The sequence below is a fragment of the Diospyros lotus genome, chromosome 3 (genome assembly GCF_014633365.1).
Source record: "Diospyros lotus cultivar Yz01 chromosome 3, ASM1463336v1, whole genome shotgun sequence".
Classification (NCBI taxonomy): domain Eukaryota; kingdom Viridiplantae; phylum Streptophyta; class Magnoliopsida; order Ericales; family Ebenaceae; genus Diospyros; species Diospyros lotus.
The window spans coordinates 3,119,422-3,141,487 of NC_068340.1; the positions used below are offsets into that span (position 1 = coordinate 3,119,422).

The following is a 22,066-nucleotide window of genomic DNA, read 5'->3' on the forward strand; positions in this document are numbered from 1 at the left end:
TCAGAGGATTGATGGTTTACCTACACCTAATTGTGTGATTGTACTCCATGTTAGCTCCACACGAAAAGCTTCGGCTGTCAGATTGGAGGAGAAAATAAGAAACTAAATAAGGTCGTGTATAGTGCATTGCCAATTCATTTTCAAGAATCCATTATACAATTTTGTTCTGGAATGCATGACTATTAGTTCTGGAACTTGAAAAGGAGTTGGTATAAATAAAGCAGATTTTCATTGTTGATAATTCATAGAGATGGAGATAAGCATATCTTGTCATCAAGACAAGGGTAACAAGGAAAGCCAATGTTTCAAAGGATAAGGTGGTCAAGGTTGTTTCTCTGTTTTCCTGGTGTTAGCTTCTGAAAGCAGATGTTCAAGCTCGCCTTTCCGATGTAGTTTAACAGTATCTACAAGCAAGAAAAAAGGAAAGAAGACAAGGAGAGTGAAAATCTTATAATTTATAAATTCATTAGCGGCTGGATACTCTAGAAGTGACTATGAACTACCGACTACTGATGCAAATAGAAGCAAATATATGGGGATCACTTCAAATCTTATAATTTGTAAATTCATTAGCAGCTGGATACTCTAGAAGTGACTATGAACTACCGACTACTGATGCAAATAGAAGCAAATATATGGGGATCACTTCAACTATTTACCATATGATTAAGATCCACAACCCCAATAACATTTGGATGAACACAGATATATTAAATAATAAAAGAAAAGCTGAACTGAGTACCTGTACAACCACCAATATGATTTCCCCCTGGTCCAGAAAAAGACAAATACTTCAGCAATCATTTTCTTGAATATCCAAGCAAAAGGAACCTCCTTCTAAAAACATAATTGACCTTGGAAAATTTAATGTGTAGCGGATATTTCTTAGGACAAAGGCTGAGACATGCTCTCCGAAAATGGGAAAGAGAAAGCAGAGAGAAAAGATAAGCAACTAAAGAAACCATTAACTGCAACCCACTGGAGCAGATGACTAACACAAACATCTCCTAGAAATTACACTAATTTTATGGAAAATATTTAGGGAAACAGAAAAAATAATGATTCTAATGCAAATCAACTATGTAAAGTAATGATTAGAGACACATGCCAGCCTATAGACCAACAGAGTAGAAATTCACATAAACTGTAGCAGTGTAAGCAATAGTTTTCTGAATGATATTTTGTACATAGAATAGGCCATCAAGGAGAACCACTAAAACCATTTTGCATCACAGTTTTATACATCAGTACCTCATCACCAGATGTTCTATGAGCCCTACAAAAGTTGAGAAAATGAAGAAAACCTTATTGGTAAAATAATCTGTTCTCTCTTCCCATCTCTTTAGATCGTGATGAAACTTTTAAGTGTAGAAAGATAATTTGGCTCAAGTGAAGAAGTAATCAAAAGAGGAAGCTTTAATATACAGCATGACCATATTAAACCATATTAAGTTCTGTGAATGGTAGCATCATTTATCAGGCAGGCTCAAAAATTTGCTGTGGGTCATGCAGCAGTAAATCTAAATCAACTTCATTTCTTTTTTTTTTTTTTTTTATAAATAAAAGCATATAAGAGAACTGCAAAGAGACAAACCCAATACACATTGAGATCAAAACCCATCTATAACAAGACATCATCAACAAAAAAGTAAAAAAGACTTAGCAAGTAAGAAGGAATGCTCCCTAAATAGGAACCCTGTACAGAAAGAGATAAAAAAATCTACATACAATTAGAGGCCATGTACGTGTGTGTGTGTGTGTGTGTGTGTGTGTGTGTGTGTTTGTGTGTGAAGGCAAACCAGTCCCAGGAAGTAAGGAGGAATACTCTCCAAGTAACAATTAAATTTGGAAGGAAAAATATAGTATATTGCCTAATAGGAACAATTTTAATAGAAGATGAATTAGCATAACATATGATAATAAATAATCAGACCTAATAAATGTCTAGTATTGTACATTTATTTCTCAGAGGACTACCATTTCTCTACCATCTTACCCATTAGGAACTGCAACTTGACATCTTGATTTGGAAAAGCATTCAAGAAACAAAGATGAACTAATTCAGTATCCCTAAAAAAAAAGAACATCCTAGATATGCTGCTAAATATTCAGCATTGCAAAAGAACTTACCAATAAAAACATTTGGGACAGTGTGCTGTCCAGTTAGCCTTTGTAGCACCTTCTGCAATTGTGGCCCTTGAGGACCTGAAAATGAGAAGAAACTGTCGAGCATAAGCAAAAAGTATGGATTAAATTGATGTATTGCATTACAGTAGCAAAATCAATGCCTTTAATTCATCTCCATCAAATCACAAAGAGCTTACATGCCCAAAGTTTTTGATAGATTCATAGATACAAGAGCCTAGTTACATTGAAGGATGTGTTAAACAAAAGAATGAACATATTTTCACTGGTTGAAACAGCTATATTTCCAAAATAAATTGTATATGGAGAATTGATCAATAAACTGACAGATCAATAAGCTAACCAAATGGTCAAGGCATAAATTGCTGATAGCTTGTTTCAGATAAGGTACCTAAGAACTAATGAAACCAAAAAACAAAAACTGGTTACCATTTTAGCAAGAAGGATTTTGATTTTTCACAAAATCATCACTACCCGTGCTTGCGGTAGGTAACTTCTATTGCTCACAGCTCAAGTCATTGTTCAAAGATACTCAATTTTACTCAAACTTGTCACTCTTATCATCTTTTTAAATTGAATAAAAAATCCCTACATATAGGCTGGAAATCCTGAAGGGCATCCCCCATGCATGAGCCTTCCTGCTTTCAAAGGATCAGGGGAGGGTCGTATTTGTGCAGAACTGTCCTTTTTCTTTTCTACAAAGAGGCTGTTTCCACAAACTCAAACCCATGATTTTTCAATCACAAAGGCACAAACTTATCATTGCTACCAAAGCTTGCTCTCATAGGCCGAAAATCCTAAAACAACTAAAACTCTTTTAAAATAATCCTACCAAAATCTTAATCTCATAAACAAGATAATAAAAAGTACAAAATTTAAAAACCCTTATCTTAACTGCATCACTCTACAAGTAGGCCAACATACTTAAAGGCATCATAAATACTTCATGGACAGTGCATTTACATTTTTGGCTAGATTCATATATATAAATAGACACATGCTTAAGTCATCAATAAGCTTACAAGCACGGCATTTCTGAGGTTCACTTGATACAGACAAGTGTAACCACATAAATGGCAATTTGGCCTACTCGTAAGGCAGGGGATTATAAAATTTCCCAGCATTATCTAAGAATGGATTGAGGACTTGAGGCCTAGAGTATCTCAGCCAACAAAAGTGTCCCCGTGAATATAATAATGACAAAGTAAACGTGTGCCTATATGCCAATATGTACAATTATGGGATCAGCTTGTGCACTAATAATGTCTTCTTCTTGCACCCCTATTATTGAAAAAACTGCAAAGCAATAACATCATATCTACAATCGAGTGTGCAAAACTTTAGGAGGCTGTATCTTGTCTATATGTTCACATTTTCTTAGAGTAACTCAAAGAAAATCATTTCAATGTACAAGATCATTCAACCTCTCATTAACTTAATTGGTATGCCTGATGGACACAAGAAGATTGTGATTTAGTAGAATTTTGGTAAATTTAGGGGAAAACAGTACAAGGGGATAGAAAAAAAAATTACACCAGGCGTAAGCTGATCTTGATAAATCTCCGTATTGCACATTCCAACACTAAGGCCATCACAATAGAGTTCTATTGAACCATAATGCCTACAACAAGATGCAGCCTACACTCTGGGGTTGATCTTCCCATAGCCATAACAAATCAAATTAGCAATTACTCAATTTTAGAGCAATCGTAGATTTCAAGTCACATGACCAAATTCGTTCAGATTAAAAACGTCTATGAGTATGTACACGGAAATATCAATTACGGTGCCGTAGAACGCATTGGAAAACAAAATGAAACATAGAGAATGATGCTAATATACACGTTTAAAGAGGACGGGGAAAACGCACCAAGTTGGTCCAATTCAATAACAAGTGGCTGCACGCCGAGCCTTTTGAACAACGACTTCACCTCCTCAGAATACCTTCAGAACAAACGCATACAATTGGCCAAAGAATTCCCCAGAAACGGCTACAACTATCGGCAAACCCAATAAAGATCGCGGGAGAAGGAAGATTGAGGAGGTGGGGTACTCACGAACACCACGTTTTGGAGTAGACGACAACTAGGTGCTCGTTGACGGTCTTCTTCACGCTCTCCTCCAATCGGGATCCGAAAGAAGCGGCCATGGATCGAACTTTGACGGGTCCCGTTTTTCTTGGGATTCTGTTGGTTGCGGAACCGAATCTGCCGTGGCTTTGGACGGAGAGAATGGAATGGCTGGGGAGAATGGGAGAAATCCAGTGAGCGCCAGAAGTAGGGCAACTGTAGGGGGAAAGAGAGCTGAAACAAAGCAGCGAAGTGGCTGCCATTGACGAGTTGAAGCTCACCTCTTCTTTGTCTCTCGACTCTACGGTTTATTATCGCATGGCCCCAGGCCCCTTTTCTCACTTAGTTTGGTTCTCTACTCCGCTTGCCTCCTCCTCCAAATACATCCATCATCATCATCGTTACAATAATACTAAAAATCAATCATCATGATTGATGACATAATCAATCATGTGATACTTCTTTATTAAAAAAGACTAAAAAAATTATGTGCCATTATCTTTGCATGAATTTACATGGTTATAGAAAAATACCTTAAAAATTTGGCAAAAGCATTTGCAACTGTTAAATCCGCAAGACTACAGTCTTAACTTGAAAACCCACAAAGAAACAGTCTTCTAAATGGTCATTTAATTCGCTGATGAACACAGCTGAACCACGACAATCATATTTGTAAGTTCTCTGTTAAGAGAGCATGGCTGGCTGGCTAAGTAATGCAGCGATGATCCCATTACAGTTCATAAATAATTTGGGTATCTGTCGAGGGTGATTTGTGTAATTTGGCGGCTATGAAGTAAGTACGTTTGATTGGTCATCTTTTTGGTGAAAAATTCAGCTTTTGAGATATTTAATTGATTAAATTTTTCACAAAAAATATTTTCTTATTTATGATCGCGTGAAATTATTTTTTCACTTTTGTTGGAATTGATTTTCTCATCGACGAGTAGTGACTGACGGCGACTTGCAACGATGGCCATCAATGAGTAGAACATAGGCAACAATGATGGCGTGGACATTGACAACCATGACAGCGACGACAGTGATGGCAATGGTTGAATAGCGACGACAACAATAGCCATTGACGACAATTATGGCTAAACGGCGACGATGACTATGACTAGGTGGCAACTACAACCATCATTGAACTTATTAAACTAGATGTATGTATATTTATGTGTGTATATTTGATTTATTCTTTAAATATGTATATATTTAATTATTTTATATAATTAATTATTAATTTATGTATTTAATTATTAATTATCTACGTGTGTATGTGATTATTTTCATAAAACATAATGACAATCAAATATCAAAAGTTGAAAAAATATAATAATTTTTAAGTAAAAAAATGAAGTCAATCAAATACCTTCAATTAATATTTTTTTTAAAAATTTAATTTTAAATAATTTAATAATCTAAAAAATATTTTCCTTCGATACAACCTATGCTTGTAATCAAACACACACAATATTCAAAACGAGGAATGGTAGTAGTGAACAGAGCCGTCCCAAAATCTGTGGTCACAGCAAGCACACCTGTATTTGTTTGTGCGGATAAGAGAGAGATGAACTATTATTGTTAGGCTTTAACCAAACAATATGGGAGAAGTGAAGCTGCTGGGAGCCTGGCGTAGTCCGTACGTCCACAGAATCAAATGGGCTTTGAATCTGAAGGGTGTGGAGTATGAGTACGCAGAAGAGGATCTGTCCAACAAGAGCGACATGCTGTTGCAGTCCAACCCGGTTCACAAGAAGGTGCCGGTGCTCGTTCATGGCGGAAAACCCATTGCGGAGTCCATTGTCATTCTGGAGTACATCGAAGAGACGTGGCCACAGAATCCACTTCTCCCTCACGACCCCTACCAGAGGGCCATGGCTCGTTTCTGGACCAAGTTTGGAGAGGACAAGGTCAGTTCATGTCGATGTTCCCCAATCAAGGGGTTGGTTTATTTCGATTCTACTAATGATTCAGTGGGTTTTGATTCTAATCTAGCCAAAGATGTAAATAGAAGATCAAGACCCGTTTGTTGGAACGTTTCCTTTCCCCATATAATAATTAGATAAAGACGAGATCAAGTTTGTATGCACAAGGGGTTGGTTCATTTCATTCTAATCTAGTCTGCTACCAAGCCAACCTCGTACAATTGGATAAAGACTTGATATCTTTCCTGTTGTTGTAATGGTTCGATGGTTAATTCCGTTTTCACTCACAAGGTCAACATACCCCAAATAACCCTGCGAAACCCAAAAGTTTATCACTCAAACCGTTGGCTTGGTAGCAGACTAGCAGGAGATGATAATCACTTGCTCTTTCACTAGAGTTCAAATGTGTCAAGTCGCTAACTCATCCTACACAAAAGGAACATTTCCCCGCCCCGTCCCTAACCAAGTGTTTATGGTGCCACAGATCCTAACGTTTTTCAAGTTGTTTGCAACTGCCGGAGGAGGAGAAGAACAAGAGAAGGCAATAGAGGAAGCTAAAGAAGTGTTGAAGATCCTGGAAGAGCAGGGCCTTGGGCAGAAGAAATTTTTTGGTGGCGATGAAACAGTCGGGCTGGCTGACATCACCTTGGGATGGATACCCAGCGGCCTTGCTGCCATTGAAGAAGCAGTTGGTGTAGAACTGCTGCAAGCCAATAGCTTCCCTCGCCTGCATACTTGGGTCCAGAACTTTAGGGAAGTTGCTGCCATCAAGCACGACCTCCCTGATCACGATGGACTGGTGAACTACTGTAAGAGCAAAATAAGCCTCCTGAAGGCATCCACAGCACCATGAGCCCAATTCCTAGGTTGCAAACTTATATTGAATTGCAGGCTTTAGTTCATCTTACGCGACAATAAGACACTCTATAATGAAATATGACTAGTTTGGGTGTGTGAAGGGTTTTTGTGCACTTCTTGTAAAAGCATGGTTTATCACAGAGTGGCTGCAACCTTAGGCATGCAAGTTTAAGACTAAACACTGTGAGAAAGCAAAACAGTTTATAATGTTGTTTCCTGGAGAAAGATCCAATTTCACCAAGAAAAGTTGTGTCTAAGTGCAACATAACAAATCAAACAGCGATAAAGAGATGAAGTTCAATGTTGCCAAGAAAATAAAACAAATAAAAGCACAGCTAGTTCATTCAATCGGAGGATTGATGGTTTAGCTACACCCAATTGTCTGATTGTAAGCCACGTTAGCTCCACTGGGCCTGCTTCTGCTGTCAGATTGGAGGAGAAAAAGAGCAGCTAAACAAGGTCATGTGCAGTGGGTTGACAATTGATTTCCAATAATCCAATATACAATTTTCTTTCGGAATGCATATGTATCAGTTCTCAAAATAGGAAAGGAGTTAGTATCAATAAAAAGAATTTTCAGTGTTGATACTTGACAGACACAGAGATATAGCATATCTTTGTTATGAAGACAAGGATTACAAGGAAACCTAATGTTTTAAATAAGAAGGTCAAGGTTGCTAGCTCTCTGTTTTCCTGGCGTTAGCTTCTGAAACCAAATGTTCAAGCTCGTCTTCCCAATGTCGTTTAACAGTATCTGTGAGCTAAAAAAAAGAAAAGGGAAAGAAGAAACAGAAATAGTGAAAATCTTAATGTATAAATTTAATTTATTAGGGACAGAAAGTGAATTTATGAACTACCAAATACTGCAGCAAATGGAAAGGAACATTTGGATGTCACTTCAACCATTTGCCATATGATAAAGATCTAGAATCTCGCAAGGGCGGTAATTCCAAGATCTAGAATCTCGCCCCAAAGGCATAGGTTGAGTGGCAGGCAAATGATATACTAGGATTAGTACCAATAGGTCACGAGTTCGATACTCGGTCTAGGCAAGGGCCAAAGGCTCGTCTGCGATTTACCTCTTCTACTGAAATCGAGAGCAAGAGCGAAGGGGGACCGCGTAAGGGCAATAATCCCAAGATCTAGAATCTCAATAAGATTGTTATGGTAGCTAGCTAGTGACATAAATAAATGTGTAATTAGGCTATTAGTAATTAAATTTTAGTATAAGCATAGCTGGTAGAATGTTCCAGCATGTTATAGCCAAGTTGTAAGCGCACATGGCTTCGGGCCAACCGTTTTTGGCACCCAAGTTGCCGGATCAGTATAAATAATTGATCCAGGCACTAAAGCCAATCGTGTTGAATGAAATTGGAAATGAGTTTCTCTCTCAATTCTCCCTTTAAATTTCCCTTTCTGTTCTGATCTCTCTTTTCCTCCCAAATATCTCCCAATTCTCATTCTCGATTCCTCGAGAATTCTATTGTTAGACTTGTAATCTGACAAATTGGTTTCAGAGCAAGGATCCTGCCCCTCTTGCAAAATTGATCGAGCAATGGCTGACAGTACCAGGATGTGACAGATGGAGACACAACTGCAGCAAGTTTTGGCGTTTGTGGCCGAGATGCAAGGCAGAATGGATTTGATGGAAGAGAAGGTCGAATTATTGGTGGATAGGAAGTTAGACGCATTGATAGAAAGGCTTAGGGGCGATACGCGTATGCAACCAAGGGAAGAAATGCAAGAAGTAAGGGATTAGGGAAATCTATTGCGCGATCAATTGCAACAGTTTATGAGAATGTTTGCAGGTCAACCGCAAGTGAGGATCTCCCCCAACTTTCCACCAAGGGAACGATCGGAACCAATTCTACCGAGAATTGGTGGTAGTCACCGTAATGTAGAATTGTCGATGTCAGAAAGAGAACCGGCCACGATGGAAGAATTAGCGCTGGAGAGAAGGCAGAAGGTGCCAATCAACTCGCATCAAACTGGATTTTCAGTACCTAAATTGGAACTACCGGTGTTCAAAGGGGTGAAACCACAGTGGTGGTTAAGGCGATGCGAGAAATTATTCGAGACCCATCGTGTGGCGGATAATCAGAGGGTGGCCTTAGCTGTGGCATATCTCCATGATGTAGGGGATATATGGTTCCAAGGATGGTCCAGGGTGAGAAAGGGAGAGGTTTGGAGAGCGAGGAAGATGGGACGTAGTACAAAAATTCAACTGTCTAAGACAAAAAGGGACGATGCTATCAGGCAAAATTCAAGGAGCTTAAGTTTAGGATGCTAAACAAGAATCCTTACCTGAATGAGGAGTATTTCGTATTTAGCTTCATAAGAGGACTAAATGATGAGTTGTGTTAGGATTAGGAGCTCTAAGAAACTGATTCAAGACTTATATTTGCCAATCTCTCTACACTCCTCACCTGAAAATCAAGATAACAACAGAATATATTTAACAGCAATTGAAAACAGAAAGGAAAAGAAAGATAAGAACAATCAAACCATCCAAGAAGCACAGATTTATTCTGGTTCGGACTACTTTAAAGCAATCCTACATCCAACCTTCTCTCCGAGAATAAATCCACTAGAAACCAGTTGAAACAAGATACAAGAACTTCCTTACTCTCCCTCACACAAGTTCGTTGCACTCTCAAGAGAATACAAGGACTAATTTTATCTCTAAGCCTTTCACTCTCTCTCTCGCTATCTTGACAGCATCACTTGCATCTAGAGAACAATCAGAATGATTTAGTATGATTTATCCGACTGCTAGCACTCGCCTCCTATTTATAGACTATAGGGAGGCGGCAATTACAAGGGTTTAAAACTTAGCCTCTACAAAAGACCAACATACCCCTCATAATAAAAATAACTAAGTTATCTAATCTAACTTAGAATAAAAAATACAATCAGAAAAATATCTTCATTCTAACAGGTTCTTCTCTTCAACTTCTAGAGCTAATCTTCCATGCAAAAAACCCAACAAATCTCCACCATTTTTGCATGATTATCTTCTAGAATCTGGCTCCACCAAACTGAAATCTTCTCGGACCTGCAAAACAACTAATCATTCACAAGAAAAAATATGTAAGAGCCTGAAACAATGATGTAATTTTGACATTGGAACTGCTTTTGTAAACATGTCTGCAGCATTATCTTCTCCTGCTACCTTTACTAAATCTATTTCCTTCCTATCAAGGATTTCTCTAATAAAGTGATACCTAATATCAATGTATTTAGTTCTTTCATGATGAGCTTGATTTTTAGCCAAATGAGTAGCGCTTTGGCTATCACAATTTAAGATTGCCTTAACCTTTCTACCTAGGAATTCACTCACCAAACCTCTTAACCATAAGCTTTCTTTCATAGCTTCTGTAACCGCTATATACTCAGCCTCAGTGGTTGAGAGGGCTACTACCAATTGCAAATTTGTTTTCCAGCTTATGGTAGCATTCCATAGCTTAAATACATAACCGGTAGATGACCTCCTCCTGTCTAAGTCTGCTGCGTAATCAGCATCAGTGAATCCTAGTATATTAGGCTCATCTTCAACACAAGCTCCACCATAAACTAAAGTCATGTTTATTGATCCTTTGAGGTATCTAAAAATCCATTTTACCGCAGCCCAATGATCCTTACCCAGATTAGCCATAAACCTGCTAGCAACACTCATAGCATGAGCTAAGTCCGGCCTAGTACACACCATACAATACATGAGACTACCTACCGCACTAGAGTAAGATATCTTGCTCATTTCTCTTATGCTCTCCTTATCAGTAGGTGATTGGTTGTGGGATAGCTTAAAATGTTGTGCAAAAGGAACCTTTACCTCCTTTGCATCATGCATTTGAAATCTCTTAATCAATTTCTCTAGGTATGCCTTTTGAGATAACTTGATTAACCTCTTTTGCCTATTTCTTTCTATTTCAATCCCTAAAATCTTTCTAGCCTCTCCTAGCTCCTTCATCTCAAAGGCTGAATTCAATTTCAGCTTTAATCTATGAATCTCCACATCTGATTTGCTAGCAATCAGCATGTCATCCACATATAGAAGGAGGTAGATAGAAATTTTAGATGAAATATGCTTAAGATATACACAACAATCAAAGGCACTTCTCTTAAAACCTTGGTTGATCATAAATGTATCAAATTTTCGATACCATTGTCTAGGGGATTGCTTAAGTCCATATAAGGACTTCTTTAACAAGCATACTTGCTCCTTCTTACCCCTTACTTCAAATCCTTTAGGCTGATCCATTAGGATGTCCTCTTCTAACTCATCATGGAGGAATGCGGTGGTCACATCCATTTGCTCTAGATTTAAATTTAAATGGGCAGTCATAGCAAGTAAGATTCTAATCGAGATATGTCTCACTACTGGTGAGAAAACCTCATTAAAATCCACCCCAGCCACTTGGGTGAATCCTCTTGCTACTAACCTAGCCTTATACCTAGGTTTTTGCCCCTTACCTGCCCCCTCTTTAATCTTATAGAGCCACTTACAGCCTACTACCCTTTTACCTAAGGGTCTATCAACCAAAACCCAAGTATTATTCTTATTTAGAGAATCCATTTCAGATCTCATTGCATCCAACCATAGCTTGGAATCTTTTGATCTCATAGCCTCTTCATATGTAAGAAGTTCATCACCAGCTGACTCTGTTGCTCTTAACAGTGCATATGAGACTAAATCAGAATATCCATACCTAATAGGAGGTCTAACCTCCCTCCTTTGTCCATCCCTTGCCACATTATACCTACCTACACTAGGGGAACTATCTGATCCTGAGTGTCCAGCACTGTCAGAAGGCTGGAACCTCTCAGAACTAGAGGGATCATCACTGCTACTCTGCGGAAAGCTCTCTAAGGTAGGAGAATAAGGATCAGCATCATGCTGGTCCATATGCATAGGATATTCAGCACTGTCAGTGTGCTGATCTGCTGCCAGATCCATGGGATTTTGCATGGCAGCATCCTGGACTCGCTGATCTATCTCACCAGCTTTTCCTTTTACTATCCTATCCTTTTGAATATCTACCTTATCCTCCTTTAAGAAGGAATCCTCACTGAAAGTCACATCCCTACTGACCAAAGTCCTTGGCAGTCCTTCTAAGGCCCATAGCTTATATCCCTTTACTCCATTAGGATATCCTATAAACAGACACCTCTTGGCTCTAGGCTCCAATTTTCCTTGCTTAACATGAGTATAAGCAATGCAGCCAAATACCCTTAGATGTGCTAAGTTTGGCTTATGACCATGCCACATTTCATAGGGTGTTTTAAACCCTATTGTAGCTGAAGGAGACCTATTTATTACATAGGCAGCTGTTGTAACAGCCTCTCCCCAAAAAGATTTGGACAACCTAGCATGGATTAACATGCATCTTACCCTTTCTAAAAGGGTCCTATTCATTCTTTCAGCTAGGCCATTTTGTTTGGGGTTTCCGGGAACTGTTAGATGCCTAAGGATGCCACTTTCTTTACACATTTGGGCAAATTCTTTGTTACAATACTCAAGACCATTATCAGTTCTAATAATCTTGATTTTCATACCTTTTTAATTCTCTATTAAGGTTTTCCAGGATTTAAAAGTTTCAAAAGTTCCATCTTTTGATTTTATTGTAAATACCCAACCCATCCTAGAGAAGTCATCTATGATTGACAAAAAATACCTTGCCCCACCATGTGTTAAGGATTGACTAGGGCCCCATAAATCAGAATGAATATATTCTAAAGGGGCTTTCGATATGTGATTTGCTTTCTCAGGGAATTTAGCTTTAGAAGACTTACCAAAAATACATGTTTCACATTGATCCAAATCTGTTAATTTTTCAACTCCTAGGATGCCTTGTTTGGACAATTCTCTAAGTCCCTGCTCACTGATGTGAGCCATCCTATAATGCCACAATTTTACTTGATCATAGGTTTTATTTTCACCTACTGCTACCTCACCACTTAAAGTGGTTGCTTCCAGCACATATATACCATTGTGAAGGGCTGCTTTCATGCAGATAAGGGATCCCATTGATACCCTTAAGACTCTACTATGCCCTTTATAGGAATGACCACTTCTATCCAACTCTCCTAGGGATATCAAATTCCTTTTTAATTCTGGAACATATCTAACAGATTTTAATATTTTTACCAATCCATCATGCATTCTTAATTTTATGTCTCCTATCCCTTCTATAATACACTCATGGTTATCCCCTAACCTCACCTTTCCACCGCCAATATCTTGATAGTTTAAAAACCATTCTCTATGGGATGTCATGTGAAAGGAACAACCTGAGTCTAACACCCACAAATCCTTATCTTCTAGGCAGGATGCAATTAATGCATCTGCACTATCATAGTCATACTCGCATATAGAGGATGTAATATCAGTATTTGATTTCTCCTTAGAGTCTTTCTTTCTCTTAGGGCAGAATTTCTTAATATGCCCCTCTTCATGGCAATGATAACACTTAAACTATTTCTTGCCATTTTTAGACTTGCTTCTTGATTTCCCCTTTGATTTAAACTCTCTCTTTTCAGTCCTACTTCTAGTAGTAAGAACATCTCCAACAGATTTTCCTTCTACTTTCTGTTGTAACTCCTTAGTTTAATGCTCCAAAAACATCTTCTAGAGATAACTTTTCCCTACCATGTTTTAATATATCAACAAAAGTTTCATATGTTTTTGACAAAGAATGCAATAATACAAGGGTTTTATCTTCCTCATTATAGTTAATATCTATGTTCTCTAGATCAAGACATATTTTATTAAACTCATCTATGTGATTATTCAGTTTTTCCCCTTCTTGCATTTTGAATGTGAAAAACTTGCCTTTAGATACAGCTTATTTGACAGGGTTTTTGTCATATACAAACTCTCTAATTTAGACCATAAAGCCTCAGCGGTTTCCATCCTTGAAACTTCCCTAAGAACTTTATCTCCTAAACTTAGAATTAGAGTATTATAGGCCCTCATGTTGATTTCTTTCCTACGCTCACTGTAATCTTTCTTCTGTTCTTCAGAGGCATTCTTGAGCAGTTTCTGATCTGCCTCTAAAGCCTCTTCTAATCCCAAATTTCCCAACAACGCCCTCATTTTAATTTTCCATAAACCGAAATCATTTGATCCATCAAATTTCTCTATGTCATACCTAGCGGAAGAAGGTGCGGAAGCCATAACAGGGATTAAAACTAGAGATTTCTAGGGTTCTTGGCAATTCTTGAAAAGATTCTTGGCTCTGATACCAATCTTTTAGGATTAAGAGCTCTTAAAAACTGATTCAAGACTTAGATTTGCCAATCTCTCTACACTCCTCACCTGAAAATCAAGATAACAACAGAATATATTTAACAGCAATTGAAAACAAAAAGGAAAAGAAAGACAAGAACAATCAAACCATCCAAGAAGCACAGATTTATCCTGGTTTGGACTGCTTTAAAGCAATCTTACATCCAGCCTTCTCTCCAAGAATAAATCCACTAGAAACCAGTTGAAACAAGATACAAGAACTTCCTTACTCTCCCTCACACAAGTTTGCTGCACTCTCAAGAGAATACAAGGACTAATTTTATCTCTAAGCCTTTCACTCTCTCTCTCTCGCTATCTTGACAGCATCACTTGCATCTAGAGAACAATCAGAATGATTTAGTATGATATATCCGACTGCTAGCACTCGCCTCCTATTTATAAACTATAGGGAGGCGGCAATTACAAGGGTTTAAAACTTAGCCTCTACAAAAGACCAACATACCCCTCATAATAAAAATAACTAAGTTATCTAATCTAACTTAGAATAAAAAATACAATCAGAAAAATATCTTCATTCTAACAAGTTCTTCTCTTCAACTTCTAGAGCTAATCTTCCATGCAAAAAACCCAACAAGTTGAGATTGGTAGTACAAGTTCTCCGACCTAAGATTGTACAAGAAGCAGCAGAGGGGGCTACCTCGCAGGAGATGACGTTTGAGGCATTACTGAAGAAACAAAAGAGTCAAAGTAAAGGGGTACCAATCGAAGCTATACCATACGGGAGCTGACCTATGGGAAGAGAATTCGTCAAATTTGGTGCCAACAATAGGTATCCAACTTTAACCCTAACTTCTCAAAATATGCAAAACAGGGACAGATTGATAGAACATAGGAGAGTCATTGGACTATGTTTTAAGTGTGGGGAGAAATACACGTCGGGGCACCAATGTAGGAAGCAACTACTATTATTGGAAGGAGGAAATGAGGCAGAAGAGGAAGAAATGGAAGCTGTAGGAGAAGAGGAGGAGGAAGACGATGGAGCCATATCGTTGCATGCTATCAAAGGGGTATCCAATAGTAAGATTATTAAGGTCGAAAGGAAGACACAGGACAACTATCTCATGGTCTTGATAGATAGTGGGAGCACCATAGTTTCATTAATGAGATGACTGCCAGGAAGATGAAATACCCAACGGCTAATACCCTACCACTGTCAGTGACTGTAGCCAACGGGGACAAAGTAATTAGTAAATCAGCTTGCTTAGGATTTTGCTGGGAGACGTAAGAGGAGGAATTCCGAGCTGATCTAAGATTGCTCAAATTGGAGGGATGTCATATTGTGTTGGGAGTAGATTGGATGTGTGAGGTAAGTCCTATCAGTTTCGATTTCAACAATATGGAAGTTACACTCGAAAAGGAGCAAAGAATGGTGGTGCTACAAGGAAATGTGGAAGTGGGGACTTGCAAACTGATGAAGGGAAAGAAGCTGCAGTAATTATTCAAGAAGAAAATGGCACAAGTGGCTTAATTATTTTCAATTCAAGCCACTGAACAGCAGGAAGAAGAATCAGGCAAGGGATACCCCAATCACACATGGTAGGTAGATGAATTGACCCTCCTTGATTCTTTACTGATTGAATACAAGGATCTCTTTATAAAACCTAAGACCTTGCCTCCCAAAAGACCACTAGACCATACCATACCCCTGTTACCTAATGTTGGACTAGTAAATATTAGGTCATACTGGTATCCACCCAAACTTAAATTTGAAATCAAAAAAATGGTCAAGGATATGCTAAACCAATCTATTATCCACCCCAGCCACAGTCTCTTTGCTTCCCTTGTTCTATTGGTTAAAAAGAAAGATGGCACTTTTGTGTTGATTATAGATAGCTCAATGCCATCACCGTTAAGGACAAATTTTCAATCCCCATTATTAAAGACTTGCTAGATGAACTTAAGCATGCAATCGTATTTACCAAGTTGAACCTTTGTTCAGGGTACCATCAAATTAGGATATACCCTAACGACATTCCAAAGACTGCATTCAGGACCCACCATGGCTATTTTGAATTTAAAGTTATGTTGTTTGGCCTCACCAATGCCCCTGCTACATTCCAAGCCCTTATGAACCAAATTTTTGAACCTTACCTTAGAAATTCGTGTTGGTTTTCTTTGACGATATCTTAATCTATAGCCCCTCCTTCAATCAACACCTAACCCACCTTAGGGCTACATTTGAGATCCTACGATTCAATCAATTATGCATCAAGCGATCAAAGTGTGCATTTGCACAAACACAAGTGGAGTACCTCGGTCACATCATATCAAAGGCTGGAGTAGGGACTGATTCAAAGAAGATAGAGGCAATTGTATCATGGCCTAAACCTGCAAACATCAAGGCCTTAAGGGGATTCCTAGGGCTTACCGAGTACTACCAAAAATTTGTGAAAAATTATGGAACAATTAGCAAGCCTTTAACTAAGTTGTTGAAGAAGGAAGGCTTTAAATGGAACCCCAATGCAGAGCAGGCTTTTGAGCAGTTAAAGAGAGCACTGAGCAATGTGCCCACACTTTCTTAGTCAAAAGGGAAAGATTGCATTTTAGTGGTAGTAGACCGATTCACTAAATTTGGTCACTTCATAGGGTTGTCACACCCATTTACAACATAAGAAGTGACGAGGGCTTACTTGGAGAATGTAGTAAAACTACATGACATTCCACAGTCCCTTGTATCGGACCGAGACAAGGTATTCACCAGTCTCTTTTGGAAAAAACTCATGAGGATATTAGGCACCAAGCTCCTAATGTCTACTGGCTACCACCTTGAAACGGATGGGCAAACAGAATGAGTTAATTAGTGCTTGGAAAGATACTTAAGATGTTTGAGTTTCTTACAACCTAGAGGATGGAACAAGTGGCTAGTCGTAGGACAATGGTGGTACAACTCGAGCTACCATAGTTCTATAAAGATGACACCTTTCGAGGCTCTTAATGGCTATAAACCAAACTTACTACCAGCCTTGGGGGGACACACAACAGTGGAAGCTTACTTACAACAAAGGCAAGGTGTGATGAGGATAGTTAAAACAGAATTGGCCAAAGCCAAGAACAGAATGAAACAACTGGTGGACCGAAAAAGGAGTGAACAGATTTTTTCAGTGGGTGAAGAAGTGTATTTGAAGCTTAAACAACATCACCTCAAGACATTGACCAAACAACCTATATCCAAACTGAACCCCAAGTACTATGGACCCTTCCTCATTTTGGAGAAAATTGGTGTTGTGGCTTATTGACTACAATTGCCTGAAGATGCTAAGTTACACCCTGTTTTCCACGTTTCCCTCCTCGAGAAGGCTATGGAAACACAGAGGTCGACCCCTACCTTGCCTCCTATGGTGGGAGAAGTACAAGAAAATGCTGAACCCATAGCTATTGTAGATAGAAGGGTGATCCACCGAAATGGAGTCCCTCTTGTTCAAGTACTGGTCCAATGGTCCTCTCTTCACTCGGATAATAATACATAAGAATACTTGCCATAATTCCTCCATCAATTTCCTAATGCAGCAAGCCTACTACACATTTCTTGTGGACAAGAAATGTTTTAAGGGGCGGGGATTGTTATGGTAGCTAGCTGGTGACATAAATAAATGTGTAATTAGGCTATTAGAAATTGAATTTCAGTGTAAGCATAGTTAGTAGAATGGTCCAGCATGCTATAGCCAAGTTGTAAGCGCACATGGCTCTAGACCAAACGTTTTTGGCGCCCAAGTTGCCGGATTAGTATAAATAACCGATCCAGGCGCTAAAGCCAATCGTGTTGAATGAAATTAAAAATGAGTTTCCCTCCAATTCTCTCTCTAAATTTCTTTTTCTATTCTGATCTCTCTTTCCCTCCCAAATATCTCCCAATGCTCATTCTCGATTCCTCGAGAATTCTATTGTCAGACTTGTAATCTGACAAAGATTTGGATGGCTAAATAACACTATTAGTCCTTTAACTTTATGCTTTGTGACAAGTTAGTCCTTATAGCAACCATTAAACTTCTAATCTTGTTACAAGTTAATCCTCCATTAAAAATTTCATCAAAAAATTATAAAGTGACAAATACATAAAATTAAAAAAAATAAAAATACAAAGCTAGTGATTGCTAGCAGCAACCATCAGTAACAGTTGCTACGAACACAACAACGGAAGAACCCATCTTGGTTCTTTCTCTTTTTCTTGGGTTTTCTTCTAATTTCTTTACCTTTAATTTCTTGAAAAATTCTTGTCAAAATCAAAGAGATTCCTCTATTCGCTTATCAAAATTTTACTGCAAATTTCATATATATGTGAAATTATGTGAATGCATATATTTTTACAGAATTTTCAACATGTTAAGTGATAGCTATCAAAAACCACGGCTTCTTTCTTTTATTTTTTATTTTTCTTTATTTTATATATCTACAATGTAATAATTTTTTTACAGCCTGACAGAATTTTTAGAGAGGGACTAAATTGGAACAAGATTAAAAGTTTAATAGTTGAGTATTTTGTTACAAAGCAAAAAATTGAGAGCTCAACCATGTTATTTACCCAGATTTGGATGCATTAAAGGGTCACAAATATATTAAACAATAAAAAAGAAAAATAAGGGGGGGCTTAACAAAGTACCTGTACAACTGCCAATATGATTTGCCCCGGTCAAAGATAAAGCATAAAAACTTCAGCAATCATTTTCTTGAATATCCAAATAAAAGGAAACTCCTGAAAAGCATAATCAATCTTCGACCTTTGTGAAACGGTGTGGCAGATATTTATTAGGTTAATGAAATGTTCTCCCTGAAAATGAGAAGGAAAAAGCAGAGAGAAAAGATAAGCGAAGAAACCATTAACTGCCACCCACGGAACAGATGCCTACCAACAAACATCTCCTAAAATTACACCATTTTTATGGAAAATATTTAAGAGAAACAGAAAAACTGCATATGAACAAAGTTAAGTGATGATTACAAAGGCACATGCCAGACCCTCAACCAACAGAGTAGAAAGTCACAAACTTCAGCAGTGTAAGCAATAGTTTCTGAATGATATTTTCTATGTAGAATAGGCCATGAAGGAGAGCATCTAAAGCCACTTTGCATTACAGTTTTATATATCAATACGATACCTCATCACAAGATGTTCTGTGAGCCCTACAAAAGTAGAGAAAATGAATAAAACCCTGTCGGTAAAATGATATTTTCTCTCTTCCCATCTCTTGAGATCATGACAAAACTTTTAAGCAAAGGAAATAGCTTAGCTCAAGAGGGAGATTTAATATATAGCACGATCCATATTAGACAATATTAACTTCTGTGAAAGGTAGCATCATTTATCAGGAAGGCTTGTAAATTTACCGTGTGTAGTGCAGCAGTAAGTAAACATCATTTATTTTTCTTTTTTTTATAAGTAAAAATATATAAGAGAACTGAGAAAAGCCAAACGCTGTACACAATGAGATAAAAACCCAGCTATAAAAAGAGATCATCATGAACAAAAAAGTAGAATAGACTTGGTAAGTGAGACGGCATGCTCCCTAAGAAGGAATCCATAAAGAAACAGACCAAAAAATCTACTTACAACAAGAGATAGGAACAATTGTACTAAAAGGTGAAGTTGCATAATCTATAATCGAACTCTATAAATGTCTATCATGTCACTCACCTTCAACACTTGCATGCACGCTGCTCTGACACATTACTGTACATTTATTTGTCAGAGGACTACCATTTCTCTACTACCTTACCCATTATGAACTGCAGCTTGACATCTTGATTCAGAAAAGGATTCAAGAAACCAAGATGAACTAAACTCTATTATTTATAGGCTAAACTTCTAAAGGAACTATAAAATTTCAAAATAATCCCATCACAAAATTTATTTAAATTCAAACACCCCCTAATTTCATAAACGAGATAAATTAAATTTTGAAGTGAAAAATTCAAAAACTCTCATCTTTACTGCATCACTCCACGAGTAGGCCATCATAAACAAATCATAAAAAGTGTACTTACATTTTCTGTATGCCAGTGAACCTCCAAAAATCTGGGCCGGGACAAACAGCTTAAAACCATGTAATAGTATTTTGGACTGCCTTAATACCATAACATATCAAGCAATAATCTCACTATGTAAAATTCATGTGGTTTCATCCAATAAGTTTTAGGCTACCACTCAGGTACTTAAGCAACCTCTCTCCTTCATCTGGGATTGGGGCCAGTTGTTTGGAAAGCCCTATTCTGAACAATAAAAGATCAACAAGCCCGTCATAAGAAGCCTTTCATCCTTCTCTATCCTCCTCTTTCCGTCCCTGCTCCTGGTTGCTACCCGCATCCCTCAATTTCAAATCACAGTTGAACAAGCCACGGCGTCCTAGAACAACAAGATCAAGAAGCTTCCTCCTCGTGTTGTACACAGGATTGGGCTTGATCAAGCACCCTTTCTCATAAGCTTCTCTCAGGAATACAGTGTGCCTCTTCCCCTTCGTGGACAAGTAAAAGATCCCAGGATGATCCAAGAACAAATCCCTTATGTTCAAATCAATCCCAAACCAACTCCTGAAATGGCTGATCTTCTCCACCTCCACCATCTTCTCCACTGTCAAACTCAAGAATTCATGAACTATTCCCACGGCGCGTTTCTCCAACCCCATTCTTCCACTCTTCGACGAATTCTTCTTCCCCGCCTCCTCGTACGGACCAATGTACGGAAATCTCTGCCATTCCTTCACTTTTGCCCTAAAATTCTTGCTCAGCCTCATTCCCGGAGGATACCCATGCTTGAAACTAAACCTAATTTCAGACCCATCGACCTCGGAATCTTCTCTACAACACTCCATGACTCTCCAATTCTCGACCGCAGTTAACAAATTACTGCTAGGAATTTCACCAACGAGTTTCAGTATATGAGTATTGGTTTCGTTTCCTTCGCGGAGCTCAAAGAGATTAGGGTTTTGGGAAATTACCGAATCCTCGAAGTTGTCGGGAAGCCCGAGCTCTCTCCAGACCTTGAAGATCGCTCGGAGAGGGATCGATTTGGATGCCGACATGGAAAGAATCCGCACGAGCCGGTCAATGGTCGCCCGCGACGAGGCGGCGATGGCGGCGGCTTCCTCCTGGGAAATATCGGCGGCGGCAGGCGTTAATCTGCAGAAGGGCTGGGACTTCGACGGGTGGTAGAAGACGTCGAAGATGTGGGGGTAGCGGCGGAGAAACGCGGGGGCACCCCGGTTGAGGTGGAGCTTCTGGGAGAGGCGGCGGAGGAAGTCGAGAGACACGGAGGGTGGGTTGGCGGGGCTAGCGAGGATGAGGTCTTGAACGGCAACCACTTTGAGGAGGTTCTTGTACTTGTCCATGAGCTTCTCGAAAGTGGGGTCTCTGGCTCTGGAGGCTACGTACTGAGACGAGGTTGTTTTGGAACGGAAGGCGGCGGCGGCGGCGGCGGCGGCTATTGGAGGAGCTTTCGTGGGCAATTTGGCGGCGACTTTCTTGACGAAGTGGGTCGCCATTGATGCACATTCAGGTAGGGTGAACTCTTAACGGTCAGTTTCCCTCCAGGCTCCAGCTATGACCTTTTTTAGAAAATAACACTTAATACCTTAATACTTTAATAAATATTTTACCTCCTCTGATCACGTTTTAAATAATTCAATATAATTACTTTATGCATGCCATAATTGAATTTTGCAAAAGTTTTATAATCACCTCTTTGTTTTTAAATTTTCTAATTTTGAGTTTTAAATTTATTTTTAATTTTTTATTTTGATAGTCTGTATTTAAAAAATTAAAAATATATT

General features: G+C 38.6%; 3 protein-coding genes across 6 annotated transcripts; 1 reads left to right on the plus strand and 2 right to left on the minus strand.

The window, feature by feature from the left end:
- Positions 1–50: 50 nt before the first annotated feature.
- LOC127796662 (glutaredoxin-C5, chloroplastic-like) lies at positions 51–4,568 on the minus strand. The gene is made up of 5 exons (XM_052328922.1): positions 4,203–4,568; positions 4,016–4,089; positions 2,131–2,205; positions 743–769; positions 51–404 (listed from the first exon to the last, which is right to left on the minus strand). Exons 1-5 carry the CDS (start codon positions 4,475–4,477, stop codon positions 322–324), a joined length of 534 nt encoding a protein of 177 aa, XP_052184882.1. The 5' UTR covers positions 4,478–4,568; the 3' UTR covers positions 51–321.
- LOC127796660 (protein ROOT PRIMORDIUM DEFECTIVE 1) lies at positions 358–21,793 on the minus strand. Of its 4 annotated transcripts, XM_052328919.1 has the most exons (5): positions 20,286–21,793; positions 18,904–19,071; positions 2,131–2,205; positions 743–769; positions 358–404 (listed from the first exon to the last, which is right to left on the minus strand). In XM_052328919.1, the coding sequence occupies exon 1, from the start codon at positions 21,776–21,778 to the stop codon at positions 20,552–20,554; it is 1,227 nt and encodes a 408-aa protein (XP_052184879.1). In that variant the 5' UTR covers positions 21,779–21,793; the 3' UTR covers positions 358–404; positions 743–769; positions 2,131–2,205; positions 18,904–19,071; positions 20,286–20,551. The 4 variants fall into 4 exon arrangements, with proteins under 4 accessions (XP_052184879.1, XP_052184878.1, XP_052184880.1 ...); XM_052328918.1 differs by lacking the exons at positions 358–404; positions 743–769; positions 2,131–2,205 and adding an exon at positions 7,532–7,758; XM_052328920.1 differs by lacking the exons at positions 358–404; positions 743–769; positions 2,131–2,205 and adding an exon at positions 7,773–10,052.
- LOC127796661 (probable glutathione S-transferase) lies at positions 5,747–7,097 on the plus strand. The gene is made up of 2 exons (XM_052328921.1): positions 5,747–6,124; positions 6,624–7,097. The coding sequence occupies exons 1-2, from the start codon at positions 5,816–5,818 to the stop codon at positions 6,990–6,992; spliced, it is 678 nt and encodes a 225-aa protein (XP_052184881.1). The 5' UTR covers positions 5,747–5,815; the 3' UTR covers positions 6,993–7,097.
- Positions 21,794–22,066: the final 273 nt, after the last annotated feature.